General features: G+C 42.7%; 1 protein-coding gene across 5 annotated transcripts in view; it reads left to right on the forward strand.

The window, feature by feature from the left end:
- slc4a11 (solute carrier family 4 member 11) overlaps positions 1-15,275 on the forward strand; it is a 46,253-nt gene that overhangs the window by 5,952 nt on the left and 25,026 nt on the right. For 3 of the 5 annotated variants that reach the window (XM_088433479.1, XM_088433482.1, XM_088433480.1), the window contains exons 2-5: positions 6,653-6,706; positions 7,177-7,293; positions 12,214-12,257; positions 14,715-14,943. In XM_088433479.1, the coding sequence (XP_088289605.1) occupies positions 6,653-6,706; positions 7,177-7,293; positions 12,214-12,257; positions 14,715-14,943 (444 nt within the window). The remainder of the gene's footprint in view (positions 1-6,652; positions 6,707-7,176; positions 7,294-12,213; positions 12,258-14,714; positions 14,944-15,275) is intronic. The other 2 variants (XM_088433481.1, XM_088433483.1) reach the window with 1 other exon arrangement.

Here is a 15,275-nt window from a genome sequence, read left to right on the forward strand (position 1 = left end):
GTGAGCACGTCAATTTGGAGGCGCGATGCGGTGTGCGCGTGCGCGAGACAGCGTTATTAGCCCGCGCGCGCCACGGCGTCCATCCTTGCGGGATCATAATGAGAGAATGTGGCTCATTTGCATATCGGTTGCGGAGCCGGGATGCGCTTTTGGCGGGCCGCGGGTGGTCTTGACCTCTTAGTCCCCTTGAGCCCGACGGACTCCTCATTAGGGACACCTGCCAAGTCCACACGCCTTCGCGTCGGCCAAGTGAAAAAAGAAGCCGAACGCCGACCTTCCCCTAATTGGGAGATAGATGACGCTTTTTTCAAAAAAAAAAAAAAAAGTGTTTTTCTTCAAGACGTAGATGGATCATTTTAGAATTTAGACAGATATTCGGATTTTTTTAATACAAGGGGCAATGGAATGGAACCTTTTTTTCCCTTCTTTTTGTTCGTTATACATCGACAAAGGGTGTGCTGAAAACCCAAGTTAAAATCTTTTTTTGTTTGTTTTTCTTGTTTACAAAATTTGTATGATGGAACCCCCAAATACAAAATAACTCTTCACCCCCCCAACACACACACACAGTGCATATTTATTAGGGAAGCCATTCATTTAAATTTGACAAAATAATTTTACAACTATTGACTTGGTGTGGCAACTGAACTCTGCTAACTTTACAGAAAGTCAGACAAAAACGGATGTTTGCGTCATTTTTACATTAAAAAGATGCTGACATTTGCCAACTTTGATAAGTCACGTTCAAACGCCATAAGAATTTTTTTCAGAGCCAAATAAGTTCTATGAAGAAAAACAAGTAAATATCGACATGAGTTCCATTAAAAGTTTCATAGAAAACAGTGGCTGTAAAATGCCCTTATAAATTGCAATTCTGGAAAGTTTTGCTATAAAAATTTCAATTGACTGCACTATTATACTGTACATTTATAAAATATCTCTATAAAAAGGAGCATTTGAGTGCTGCTTGCTAGCGGCTAATTATGCTATAACGGAGCCAGAGCTGATAATAAAAAGCGCCGTACGTTATCGTCTGCGTAATGAAGTCGTTTATTAGCATCTTGAAATTCCGAATCGTCGCGATTTTGAAACAACTTTGTTTGTTTTGCAAATATGGATGGCACCCCCTGCTGGTGAGTGGTGACATGACATCGAATTGTCACAACATCTGCGTGTGTTTACGTGCGCGAGTAAGAACACTGTGTGAGCGTGTGCAGTTCTTGATGTGGCCGTCACGACTTTGTGGGGACACCTTGTACTTGTGGGGACAATTTTCAGTTCAGACCTCGCAACACTCGCTTTCGATTAGATTTGGATTGAGCTTATGCTAAGGGTTAGCTTAAGCAATCTGTTGCGATGCTTAACCTTCGCGTTAGCAACTAGGAAATGCTTTATGTCCCCACTACGATAGAAAAGCCCCGTGTGTGTGTGTGCATAAACGCTCCACCTCCATGTGAGTGCGCGCCGCTTTTATGTCTTTATTTGTGTGTGTATATTTGCATGTGTGTGTGTGTGTGTATACTGTATAATAATTTAGACGTGTGTGTGTGTGTGTGTGTGCGGATGTGCCCGTGTGTCTGTGCGCGCACATGTCATCGTGACACTGATCTCTGATCAGTATTCACCGCTGGCAAGGCATCTCACACGCTGCAGCCGGCGAGCAGCCATCTGTGCGCACACACACACACATTTCCAAATTATACAGTACACACACACACATGCAAATGGGCACACAAAATATAAAAAGACGAGACAAGAAAGCGGCACTCGCACGGGCTTGTTATGCACACACACACGTATCCACATAATACACACACACACGCACACATCTGAGAAATTGCATCATCAGAAAGAAAGAATTTCTTCGGCGCGCACACTCGCTCACATTTTTACTCTGAAAGTGAATTCCCGCAAGCCTTTGTTGTTTTTCTGGCTTTAAACGAGTTTTCCCATCATGCCGCGTCGACGCAACTTTTTGCGGGAATCGCTAATTGGCTAGCTAGCCGAGAAAGTGGCGTTGAATTCACAGTTTGACCAATTTGCGTAAACAGTTGTGACGCCGCCGCCACGATGCTTAGCCGCTAGCCGTCACACGTCGGCCCCGTGTCTTTTTCTTATTACATTTAGGGACAAAGCGGATGGCGTTTTTAAACATCGTAAAATGTTGTTGTTTTTTACTTATGTTGTTGTTTTTAATACGACAAATGAGTTTAGTCCAGAATGCAAAAGACACGTTTTGCATAACAAATTTACGCGCTTAAATTTGTGTGAGCCGCGTGAAGCGCAAATCTTTGCGCGCTACCTTTGGCAGCATAGTGAAAACCGAGTGTCTTATTGTTATTACATTCGTCCGCAAATTTTCGTCAACTTGTTTTGATGTGTTTATGGAAGTTAAGAATGTTAATGCATGAATTGCGCAAGTTAACAAATGAAATTTGCACTTATGACAATGTACCACTTTAAGTCATTTACTCATTTTTGCACTTTTGCAACAATTTCACACAGTGAAAAAAGCGACACGTGAAGCGCAAATCTGACGCAATAAGACTTTTCGCTAATTTTGCCAATATAGCGAGAACTGAATGTCTTATTGTTATTTACCCCCAAACTGCGGTTAAGTAGTTTTAATGCGTGTGTGTGTGTGCACGTTAGTGTGTGTTTGCCTGAGCGTCTCATTGTTATTGCGTTTTACTTCAAGCAGTGCTCAAGTCATTTTTCTGCTTGTATGACAGTTAAGAATATTAAAAGGCACCTCAGAACATTGCCAGTACTGCTAATAAAGGTTTTATGTGACACGACACAAGTGTGCTACAGGCGTGTGTGTGTGTGTGTGTGTGTGTGTGTGTGCGTGCGCGTGCGAGGCAAGGCAAGGGAATTCCTGCTAATTGCTCACACATTCTCTTCTTGCCTCGCCTCAATTAAATCCAGGCGCCGGCAGCGTCTTCTTGCCTCTGTTGCGGGTTTTTTTTTGTTGTTTTTTTTTTTCCTTTTCCTCGCTTTCTCGCAGGCAGCACAAGATCCCGGGCGCTTGCTGGCCGGCTTGCCGCTTTTCATTTGCGGCGCGCCGCCCTCCTCCCCGCGAGGACAAAATGCCGCATGTTGTCATGTGCGCGGCGCACAAAGATGTAACTTTCCTTGCGGACCAAAAACCGCATCCAGTTTTTCATGACGTGGAAGCGGAGAAAAAGACGCCTACAAAAAAAAAAAAGAGGCCTGCTCGGCCATCTTCGTTTTTCCACATATTTTGCGCTTTTTGCGTGAAAACATTTCAAGAATATTTCCCTTTCCAAAAATTGAAAGCCTACTTTTGCAAATCAAGTCTTTTCGGTCTCCTCCGGTGATCTCGGCCTTGTTCTTTGGCTTCCTGGTGGCTGTGGAAAAAACAAGGAAGAGCTGATGATTGACAAGCGCAAAAAGAAGGAAATGTCTTTGGCGTCTAATGTCATAACAATAAGGCGTAATAAGGTGTCATTTAAAGGTGATTCGTGACACACTGATGCCCGGAATTTGGTTGTACGCACGATTAAGGTGTAATTCAGATGATTCGTCACGCTAGCGTGGCTAATTTTTGGACTTTGTAAATTCGTAGAGAAGGAAATTAAGAAAACTCGCGTTGTCCAACTGTTGTCATAATAATGCGGGACTTGGTTTTACTCACCGTTTAAAGGTGATTGATTTCACGCTGATACTTTGATCTTTTGTTCGTCATTTTAACGAATATTTACGATAAAAAAGTAACCCGCTTTAAACCGTCATAAGAATAATACAATCAGTTTTAGCCATAACGACGACAGCGAAATGCAAGTACGTTCGAACGCGCTCGCAAATATGTTCAAACACACTTGCGAGGGCGTGCACGTAGTCGTGAATCCCCTCAAACAATTTTGTAGATAAGTTCCGGCGTATTTGCAACATTCGAGCATTCTTGTAAACTAAATGCTAAAAAGGTCATTTTTAGCCTTTTTTCTCAAAAAGCTACAACTCCAAAATAGTCCTTTTGATGTTTGTTTAGTCTCCACCTGAGTGATGTGCTGCAAACTCCTCCGGGGCGAAACGTACGCCGCATTCTCCAAAATGTATTTTTGCGCCAAAGGGGACGTTCAATCTCATTTTACGCCGTGTTACGTTTGGAAAAGTAGCTCTGATATTACAACGCGACATATAGACGTACTTTAGATCCTTCACACGCAGATCCTCCGAAATGACGAAGCTGCGTCGGATGAGGTTCGCGTTAAATGGGAGGTGATAAAATGACCGTTGCGCGCGAGAAATGCGGTATAAGTTATTGGAGCAATGATTATTGGAGTCAAATTTAAAACCCCAGCCCTGACTTTTTCACGCCGCTGCAAATGAATTTGATCCCATTGTTGTGTTAGTTTTTTTCACACAAACAGTGACAGTGTGAAAGGGGCTGTTGAGTCATAAAAGACCAATATCACAAGCCCCTTTTGCACAGATAGTTGAAGCATACCTATTTTTCTTTGCACAGTAGGTGCGGGAATGAGTCCGTTTTAAGTGAAACGGATATTTTTGTGGTTGCCTTTTGTCCAATTTTTCCGCATGGGTATTTGGTATTTATTATGCAAAACGGTGACTGTGTGAAAGGGGTGTTTTGATGCATCAAAGGAAGCCATGTCACAAGCCTCTTTCACACAGGGAAATGAAACAATTATTATTTTTTTAATACAATATTTTAGTTCATTAGTTAAATTTGACAGACAGTGTGAAAGGGGTGTTAGTGTTAAATTTTGAAGCCCTCCCCTAAGCTATTTCAGATAGATGACCTTGAAAACTGAAACTTTTTGTTGCTTTTTATGCCATCGTTCTGTGTTGGTGTTTTTCACGAAAAACGGTAGTGGGGTGAAAGAGAATTGTTTGACGCATGAGTGAGCTGTGTCTTAACAGTTTCACACAGAGACAGGTGTTGCAATTGCTTTCAGTGCAAAACAGCGTGAAAGGGCCTTGAATACTTGAGGAGAGACGGAACAGGGCAGGAGAAGTGAGCGTCACCCTTTAGTCCCAGCTTTTACGTCGCCCCCTTTCACACAGCCGGAATCTTGACTCGGATGCTTCGTATTAGGTACCTTAACCGCAGTGACACTTTTGATCTGCCTGCGTTTGGTAGTGGTGCATCCAAGTCATCTGTTTTACTTTGACGCCGTCAATTTAGGGTGCCTTACTTGGCCCCTTTACCGCCGTTTGTTTTGTGACAGCTAATGAAAAGGCACACATCGTTTTATGTGGTTCTAGAGAGGCGGCAAATATTTGACAAGTGGGCCGCATGCCTCCGACGTTAGGACAAAGGCTGCACTGTGAAGGGACACGCCCCTTCTGCGCCGCCCAGCAGTCATTCCGCCGAAATAAGTTCCGGCAGACGGTGGCGAGGTTGCGTACGCTCAGACGGACTCGTTTAGCTAAGTCAATCTAATTATCGTCGTCTTGGTACAGTGTGACGCTTGAGGTGAAAATTACCAGCTTGGTTTTTTCCCCACCGGCATTTATAAAATGTCACCTTCCAGGTCGGCGACATTTTAACGCGACATTAGCGGCCGCGCTGGAAGCTTGGCTAACGGGTCACTTTTTTCCGGATGAGTGATGAGCCGCCGCATGGCGAGGGAAAAAAAAAAAAAAAAACAAGCTTAAGCGTCGATTTGTGAATATTAACTCATTCAATGCCAAGGATGTATTTTCATGTTTTTATTAGAGTCCAGACATTCAGATGCTCAAGCATCGATTTAATTCTCAAAATATGGGGTTTAATGTTTGAACTGAAAAAAATGTGAAAATACATCCATCCCTGGCATTGAATGAGTTAACAGAGATATAACAAAGTTGACTTTACCATCCATTAAATTGTACATGATCCATTTCTTAGTCGTGGTTTCATTTCTTACTGATAAGAGCATTCTGGGATGCGTTTCGAGTACCCAATGAATGCAGATCAAATTTGCATCTTTTCTCTGATTGGCTGTCGGCCAGGAAATGCAAGGTAGTTTTTTTTAATGCCCTAATTATATACCGTAAAATACCGTTAAATTCCCTATTTTTTTTTTGTTATAAATTCAACCTCTGCAATACTTTGTTTCACTTGTAGTGTATGTGACAGATGAAAGTCAGACAAATTTAGACAGATGTTAATGAAACTGACTTCTATAGTTGTAGGTTCTTATAATTGAGAACTGACACTCACCATTTGAGTCATATAAAGCATGATAATGCCATCCAGTGGACATGATTGTTAATTGCACTCTTGTCCTCTGTATTACACATGATGGTGTATTGCAGCCCAGGCCGAAACCCCTTAGCTGGCTTTGTGTTTGTGTTACACTTATCGCGTTGCGTTACAATTGCAGTGTAACTGTCCAACCACAGATATGGTTTTAACTAAGTGTAAAAAAAACACATAAAAGGATTATTACGAGTGCACACAGAGGTAGACGAATGACGGACCAGAAAGAAAAAAAGTCAGATGTCGCCCTCTAGTAGTGGCGGAATAGAGTAGAGTAGATGACAGAAAGGGGGCGGGGCTCTGACAAATGCCGAACCAGCAAAAAATGTAAGCGTTCAATCCCAAAGATTTGCTTTTATGTTTGTGATGATGCTAATATGATGACGATGATGTCGTTGCTGAAATCGCATTTCTTTCATCCAGCAGAGGCGCCTCCCGGTGGCATGTCTAAGAATGGATACTACTTTCAGGAAATGGGTGAGTTAAGACCAGAACCTTCTCCAGTACAAGACGCCAAGATGCTAAGTTAACGTAGCACGCACGGCACAGGCATTGAATTGACACGCAACCACTGCTATTGCTAAAAATGCTAACAAAATGTTGGCATACAAGAGTTGATTATCTGACCTAGTCCTCGTGCTTTTAGCTAGTGCTAATAATGCTAACAGATCATGACTGCAAAGTCTCTGCTATAGCTAACTATTCCAGCAAAATGTTAGACTATGACAACCCAAACTGCTAAAGATGCTAACAAAATGTGGTAACAAGCTTCCCCCCTATTGCTGAAAATGTAAACAAAATGTTTCAAAATTTATGAGCTGACCCGCTTGCGGTAGTAAAAAACAACATGGAGACGTCCCTGCTAGTGCTAACATCGCCAGCAAAATATGACAGAGTTCAATGAGGCGTGCGCGCTAAATGCTGACGCCGCATCTTGGTGTTCTCAGAGCAGAGGGAGGTGGAGCCGGACGAGGAACAGGATGGCCCAGAGGAGGTCCAGGACTCGCCCATCACCTCCGCCGACGACGTCCATCTTTACGACAACAAGGTCATTCCTGGACCAGGTCAGTGTACTCATGCGCGGATGCTAATACCGTAGCGAGTGCTAATTCACAGACGTTAAGTTTGTTGCTGCTGAGAACTCACATGTACGTACTTGATAATAATTTGGGGATGCTAACACACTTGCTACGTTCGCAATGCTAACACCATAACAACATTGAAAGATGTCTCTTGTAGGCGCTAACGCAATCAATAAAGATGCTAACACCTGTGATGTTAGCTCGCTTGCACCCTCAAAAACTAATGGCGCACATTTGGGAAGCTAACACGCACGTTGGGAGACGTCAACAAATTTTAGAAGGCAAACTCACTTGGCAATAGTAACACGTTTGAGATGCTAACACCGTCAGGGATGCTAACATACTGATGGAGATCCAAGAAGGCGCTATTGTTGCATAATCCTGATGCGTTAGATCCAAATCGGGAGCATGTGGCCTTGACGAAGGACTTTCAAGTTGTTTCCACGCCGCGGTGTCGTCATCTGATTGATGCTCGTAAAATTAGCCGCATTATTTTTACCGCCGTGTGATATTGCACAACGCTTCGTGCGTGCGTGCGCCGGTGGGTCAGAATCCCAATCAAGTGCGCCTCTGTTCCAAAATGAACTGTGACAAAAATGTTTTAAGACCGCAGACATTCAATCCCAGCTACTTATTTAGATTTCTTTTCTTTTTTTGGGGGGGAGGGACTAAAGGAGTGTCTAAATAGGGAGTATAATTAGCGGGGTACAAAAATAATCAATTCCTTTGTACATTAAATTATTCAATTACGTTAGCAACTTTAGTTGGTATTTATTTACTTATGTAATGGATTACTTTGTTTAGCACTCTGTTATTAAGTAATCAATTACATTAGATGCTTTGTACATTAAATTACTTGAGAGAGAAAATTAAGGTCAAAAGTAATCAATTGCTTTGTACATGAAGTTATTCGATCAATTTAGCTACTTTAGTGAATAATTTGTCCTTGAGTAATCAAATATTCTGGTTACTTATTACTTAATAATGGTACTCTAGCTACCTTGTACATTAAAGTATTCAATTACTTTTGGTACTTTAAAATGTAATTAATTATATACTAAAATATTCCAATACTTTGGATATTGTGTACATTAAAATAACCAATTACTTTAGGGTTAGGTTTGGGGTTTTTTTTTGTACCTAATGTAATCAATTACTTCCAAAGAAAAAGAAAATATGTCCTTGAACTTGAATGAGTTACATAAACAATATTGATAAACAAGGCTCAGTGTCAGCTGTCATAAATTAAAAATAAATAAATAAATAAATACTCAACTTTTGACATCCTTCCCGCGGGGTTGCTGCACTGTTTCCATGGCGACGGGATGGCAGGTGTTGATGGCTCCGCGCAGGTGCACACCATTTGGACCCGGGAAGCCCCCCCCCCTTCCCGCCCCTCCCGGGTCAGCGGTTGTCATGGCAACAGTCCCAAGTGCACTAGGAGAGTGGCAGACGCCCCCTAGCTGGAAACGTGACGATGGCATCATATTGGGGGGGCGGGGGGGGTAACCAGTTGATTTGCGTGTTTATCGATTTGGCAGATTGGATTGCGCCTATTTGGAAATCGGGATGCTTTTGGTGTCGGTATGCGCCGGCTGATTTGTTTCGAAAATGCCTTTGTTACTAAAAAATGGATAGTATTCACTGACGCCACCATGTCGCGAGTAGGCGCCATTTGTGGGTCAAGCTTCTACTTGTTTACATGTTCAGTTCTTGAAAATGTCAGACTCATCTTTCTCTAACGTTACTTCTGTAAAGACAAAGTACGCGGATGCTTTGTTGACGTTCCCTTTCGCGCAGCTCCATCTAGTGGCTGCGTAAGGCAAGACCAGCCACTACAGTGGCTTCTATTCTATGCGCCTTATAATGCAGTGGGCCCTATATATGAAACCACTTTTAAACGGGCGGTTCGTTGAAGGTGCGCCTTATAATCCAATGCGCCTTATAGTGCGGAAAATATGGTAATATTTCAATGATTTCAGTGAAGAATGTCTTGTGACCTCTGACCTTTTGTTTAAAATCGCCTTTCAGAATCTATGATGGCTGTTAATTCCTTTTTTTTTTTTTTGAAGCTCTCTCCTTCTCCCGTGTTTTTTCGTCTCCCTTCCCGACCTTTCGTCCGGCGCCGCACGCGGTGTCTTGTGGGTGTTTAACTGCGCGCGAGCTAACGTTAACAACATGGCATGTCCGAAATTGATGGCCTCAAAAACGCCAAAGCGCGTCCCGTTAAACCTCATCACCGTCAAATATTAGCAACTCGTCATTTTTTGTCGGATATGAACGAGTCGTCTTTTGGTGGCACTCGCTTGAGCGCAGATTTATTGTTTAGCCAAAGGTCGCCGCGCAAATAAATCTCGCCGTTTTCCTTTTGCGCGGGACATAGTCGACTTCATAATACTCTCCATCATCTGTATGATAGGAATGTTTTTCATTTCGTCCAATGTGTTTGTACGCGGTCACAAGACAGCTCCGCATAAAGATTCTTTGAACATCAAGCTATTAATAGTTGCTTCTTTCATAGAATTTGGGTCTGAATATTTCTGAGAGAATGGAGTTTTTATAGAGAGGGTTAACGTTAGGGCTGGGTGATATGGCTGAAAAAGAGAATCATTTTGGACAGTGACAATTTTGATCAATTTGAATGGAAGAAATACACAATCATTTATTATATATATTATAAAATATTATTATATATTATCTATTATACAGTATATAAAAAATCCTGTGGAAAATGTTAAAATAATAAGCGGAGCTTTTGTGCAATATTTTGTCCAATCCTTTGGTCTGCATATTTGTGGCAATTCGCATCAAGGGGTAAGCATTGCTTGGGAGCTGAAATTTCACCCAGATGGTGTCAAAGTTCAACATGGTATGACTATTTAATGTAGTTATCACACTAGTGGTAGTGGGCCATCCCTTGGCTAAAATACTGCTAGAATAGTGTGAAAAAAAGACATCAAAATAATAATTAAAAAAAAAAAACGCCAGAATAATGTAGGAAAAAAGACCCCAAATTGTCAAAATAATGAAAAAAAAATCATTGTGATTTAGAAAAAAAAAAATGTTGACAGCAATTTAACTCATTCAATGCCAAGGACGTATTTTCACAGAGTCCGGACATTAAATCTCAGATATTTAAGTATTAAATCGACATTTAAGTACATGTGGGACATTCATTTCATTCGATACTTTCGAAGAATTGAATGTCTGGAAACGTATAAAAACGTGAAAATACACGCCCGGCATTAAATAAGTAAAAAGTTTTATAATTCCTCCACATACTCTGACAACGAGCGCGCCACTGCACCACGTAGTGCCGTGGAGTTGGAAATACACTTCACACGGCAAAAATAGAACAGAATAGTAATAGAATGACTACATGACATTAATGTACATTATCCATTCGGTAGACTTAAATTTAGAAGCTTGTTTCATCAGTGCATAATGTCAAAAATTCTTTTCTGAAACATAATAAATGTCACAAAAAACATAATCTTTTTGTTTTTTAAAAAAAAAAAAGGCTTAGTTCACATCAGCAAAGGCGTGTCGCTAATCTTCTATGGATGTAAAACGGATCTTCTTAGCATGGCTGCCCGACGGCAATTAAAGCGCGGTGTGGGCCACGTGCGCCCCCCCCCCCCCCCACCCCAACATCCCGCTCACGCAGCAGCGCCGGCGTCTTCCTTAAGCTCCCATCGATCCCGACAGGCCGCGGAGGAAAGCCCGCGCGATGCTAATAACGCCGTCTCCCCCCGCTAGATGCTGAGCTCCGTTACGTAACGTCGGCCAGCATCAAAGGTTTCCTCCCCCCGCCCCCCCCCCCCCCCCCCTTTTTTTTTTTGTCTTGTATCGCCGCAGAGCTGGGAATCACGTGCAGATTAAAAGCGTTATCGGGGAAGCGGGCCGACATCTCGGCCGGCCCTTCTCGGCTTTTGGCTGCGAACCGTCTCCTTCTCGTCTCCGCTCGCTTGGGATTATTTTCACGGGCTGGCCAAAGCGCCGCCCGCCGGCGACGTGATGAGCGGGCTGCCCGAGCCGCTTCTCCTTAGTTCTTTCTTGTCCCTTGTGCCGTGTCCTTAGCTAATATCCATAGAGGCCGCCAAATCAATCGCAAATGTACTGGGGAAAAAAAACAATTTCAATATTTTGTCAACATTTTCAGATATTATCTACATTTAAAAATGATCTAAATATTGTTCAACTTTTCCAACATAATCAATTTTCATTTTCAATTAGATACTCCTTTAAAAATATTTTATGTATATATATATATATATATATATATATATATATATATATATACACACACACACACACATATATATATATATATATATATATATATATATATATATACACAAATACTGTATGTATGCTTATGTATGTGTGTGTGTGTGTATGTGTATATATATATATATATATATATATATATATATATATACACAAATACTGTATGTATGCATATGTATGTGTGTGTGTGTATGTGTATATATATATATATATATATATATATATATATATACACACATACATATACACAAATACTGTATTTATGCATATGTAGTGTGTGTATATATATGTATATATATATATATGGGGGCGCTTGAAAGAGCAGGTGGAAAAAATAAAAAAAAAGTTTCCCAATTTTTCTTGTCCGGCAGTCGGGGGAAGGGCGGAGACGCCACCGTGTTTAAGCAAGCGAATTTGGCTAATCAGATGCTAATGTCGGCGCCTCACCGGCCGGGAAGCTCAGCCAGCGTCAGCAACTATCCACATGAATAAACGTGACTTTTCCCTCCGGACTTTGTTGCGCTTTTGAATTTTTATTCTTCCAACATGCCATCGTAGCCTGAAAGTGTATGACATGCTCCCTAATTGTGTTTTGTTTTGCCTCCCGCGCAGAGAGCGACGACTTTGGCTGCGTGCTGCTCAACACGTCCAGGAGGGTAAGCCTCAAATGACTTCATTAAGAAAAAAAAGAGCTTTAACGAGCTAGCGGGCCGGTTAGCGCCGCGGCGCTAAAGATGCAAATGGCGAGATGCAAAGCGCGCGTCCTTTAACGCTTGGCTGTCTGGGGCTTTTTCGCTTCCCTGGCCTTATTATAACCCGACTCGGACTCGGGCCGACTTTGAAAGGCTCATAACGTGGTCAAATGGAAATATACGTTGACTTTCAAAACCTTCGGTGGCATCAGCCCTACCCATACATATGTATATTAGCATATATATATTTTCCGAGGCTGTTTGGTTTAGAAGAATTTTCATTTTGTGAGAAAAAAACGTTAAAGGCCATTCGAAAACGCGTAGTTCTTGGATCGAAGCCTTTTGTCAACCACGAGTCCCTTTGCATTATGGGAGTCCAGGCTAAGCCATTCAAGGAAGTCTTTGAAAGGCTTGCAAATGTTGTAAGTTGTCCAACAGCGCTCCCTGGTGGTTTTGGGGTCCAAAAACTTCTACTGCACCTATTGCAACAGAAGTTGCACCACTTCTATTGTTTGCGAGTTGCCGTTTAGAGAGTTAATGCAAAAATCGGAGCAAATGCATGACAAAACATCAGGTTTTCAATCCGTCCAAAATGGCAGTAAATTTAGGGTTTGAAGCAATTTATGTGGTGCAAAGTATTTGTAAAAGAAAGCACAATTTCGTAAAATAAATCCATAAACCTTAAAATCGGCCATTCATTGAAGGTGCGCTCTATAATCCAATGCAGAATATACGCTAATGGTTTTGCCATAGAGTTCTGCGGGGAATGATGATTTGAGGAGAGTCTTGTGACCTTTTGTTAACTGAAGCTTCTATTCTGTGCGCCTTATAATGCGGCGCGCCCTGTTTTTGAAAACACCTCAAATACACCTAAAATAGGCCATTCATTGAGGGTGCGCCTTCATGTATAATCCGTTGAGCCTCATAGGGCGGGAAATACGGTAATACTAATTTCTAGAGGATGTACCCAGTCAGGAGTCGCTGCTAACGTATTTACGATTTACTGACGACATATGTAGAATAATGCAAAGAAGGAAAAAATAATTCACGTAGTCCATATTCTATAAAAGGATCTTATTTTTGCCGCCATTTTAGCGCACTTTGTCGTCAAACGAGCACTTCCAATGTTTGCCCGCATCCCTGCACAGCGTCGGATCTGCTGCCTTTGATCTCAAGACGTTGTCACCCCCCCCCCCCCCACCCCCAAATAAAATGAAGAAAAAAAAATACGAGCGGATGACGAGAGCCCAAAATAGACGCCCACCCGTGTCTCCAGACACGCAAACAAACACAGTGTGACAATGCCGCGTGTCGCTATGTCTTTCCATAAAGACGTCCTTTCATGTTTTGCAAAGAGCAGCGGGGGCTTCCACCCGTCTTCGGGATTTTTTTTTGTCAATCCCTCGATCGATACCCCGGGGGGGAGCGGTGCTTGGGTGGTGGGCGGCGGGAGCGCGGGTTGGATGTCTTCGCTCTTTATCGAACCGCAATCATCTGGCGTCCGTTCGAGCGTCTCTCGAAAGATTCGGAGGCGGTCTTTTGTCTTTTTGCCTGGCAAAGTGTTGAGTAAAGGAATACTTTTCTTAATTCAGAAAAATGCCTAAAAACATTTCGTTACTCTTTCATAATCGGGAACTATGGATATTTATTACTAAAAAAACATTTTCTCCAATACATGGTCAAAACAGAGGGGAAATGTGTACTTTATTAACAGCTAGCATGCTAGCATGCTAACAACCCATGTCAACTTACACATCTAATGCTGAACATCTCATTCTTCACTAGACAAGATATTGAACCGCAACATGCTAGCAGTTTTTATGCTAACACTACGCGCTCTAACAACCCATATTGACCCAGATTTGTGGAGCACCTCCATGCTAGAGGTTTCACTGCTAACATAGCAACCCAATGCAGAATAAATGTAGTTTTTCACTAACTCAGCTAATGATTTTGTGGTATGATGCGGTACATGAAACTAATGAACCCTAGCAAAAGGGAAATGTATATTTAGAATGCTAACATCTAGCATGCTAACTCTAAGCGCTCTAACAACGCACATGACATCTCATTCCTCATTAGATTTATGAGCGCCAACATGCTAGCATGTTTCTATGCTAACACATAGCTACCCAATACATAATAAACGTTGTCTGCTAGCTAAGCTAACGATGCTGTGGAGTTGTGCGGTACTTAAAACTGTCATCGTGATCTTTTTTAGTTTTTTTTTTCTGCTGCTTTGACAAAAGTCCGAACATACCAACAGACTGTCAGCATGCTAACATTGCGAATCTCAACAAAACCCCATAACGTATAGTCTTGCGTTTCACTACTTAGAATGCTAAATTATTACGTTAGCACGCAGCAGTGCAGAATTCAACTAGCCGGGCTAACGATGCTAACGTGGTCTGCGTGGCTCAGTACGTGAAGCTGATGAATTTCGAGGAGGAGATCCGCGCCCACCGCGACCTGGACGGCTTCCTGGCCCGCGCCAGCATCCTATTGGACGAGACGGCGGCGTCGCTGGACGACGTCCTGAAGAGAATGCTGAGGCACGTGGGACAGGACGACAACGCCCCAGAGCCGGGGTGCAACTTTGAGGAAATCATGAGTTTGCTTTTCACCGACGCCGGCGCGCAAGAAGTCAACGGTGAGTAACCAGACGCATTTATTCCACTTTGATCGGGAACGTAGCCGTAGCGCGTCCCGGAAGGATGCTAACAATTGGATTTTCGCTCCGATCTCTGCCTTGACGAGAAGCGCATTCGATGACTTGTCACGTCGCGGCGGGACGGGTGAGCGGCGGCCCGCGCCGGGCCCCCCGCCTTTGGCACCCGGGCCATGTGATAATTGAGTGGTGTCATCCGTCGCGAGCGGAGGTCCTCAAACGCCTCTTCAACATGGCAGCCGGCCGCCGCTCCTGCGCAGCCGGTAGAATTTTGCAAATCAATGGAAAATTCCATTTGACTGAGAAGGCAGAAG

Source organism: Hippichthys cyanospilos, chromosome 14 (genome assembly GCF_059441005.1).
Source record: "Hippichthys cyanospilos isolate Australia breed blue-spotted pipefish chromosome 14, RoL_Hcya_1.0, whole genome shotgun sequence".
NCBI lineage: Eukaryota > Metazoa > Chordata > Actinopteri > Syngnathiformes > Syngnathidae > Hippichthys > Hippichthys cyanospilos.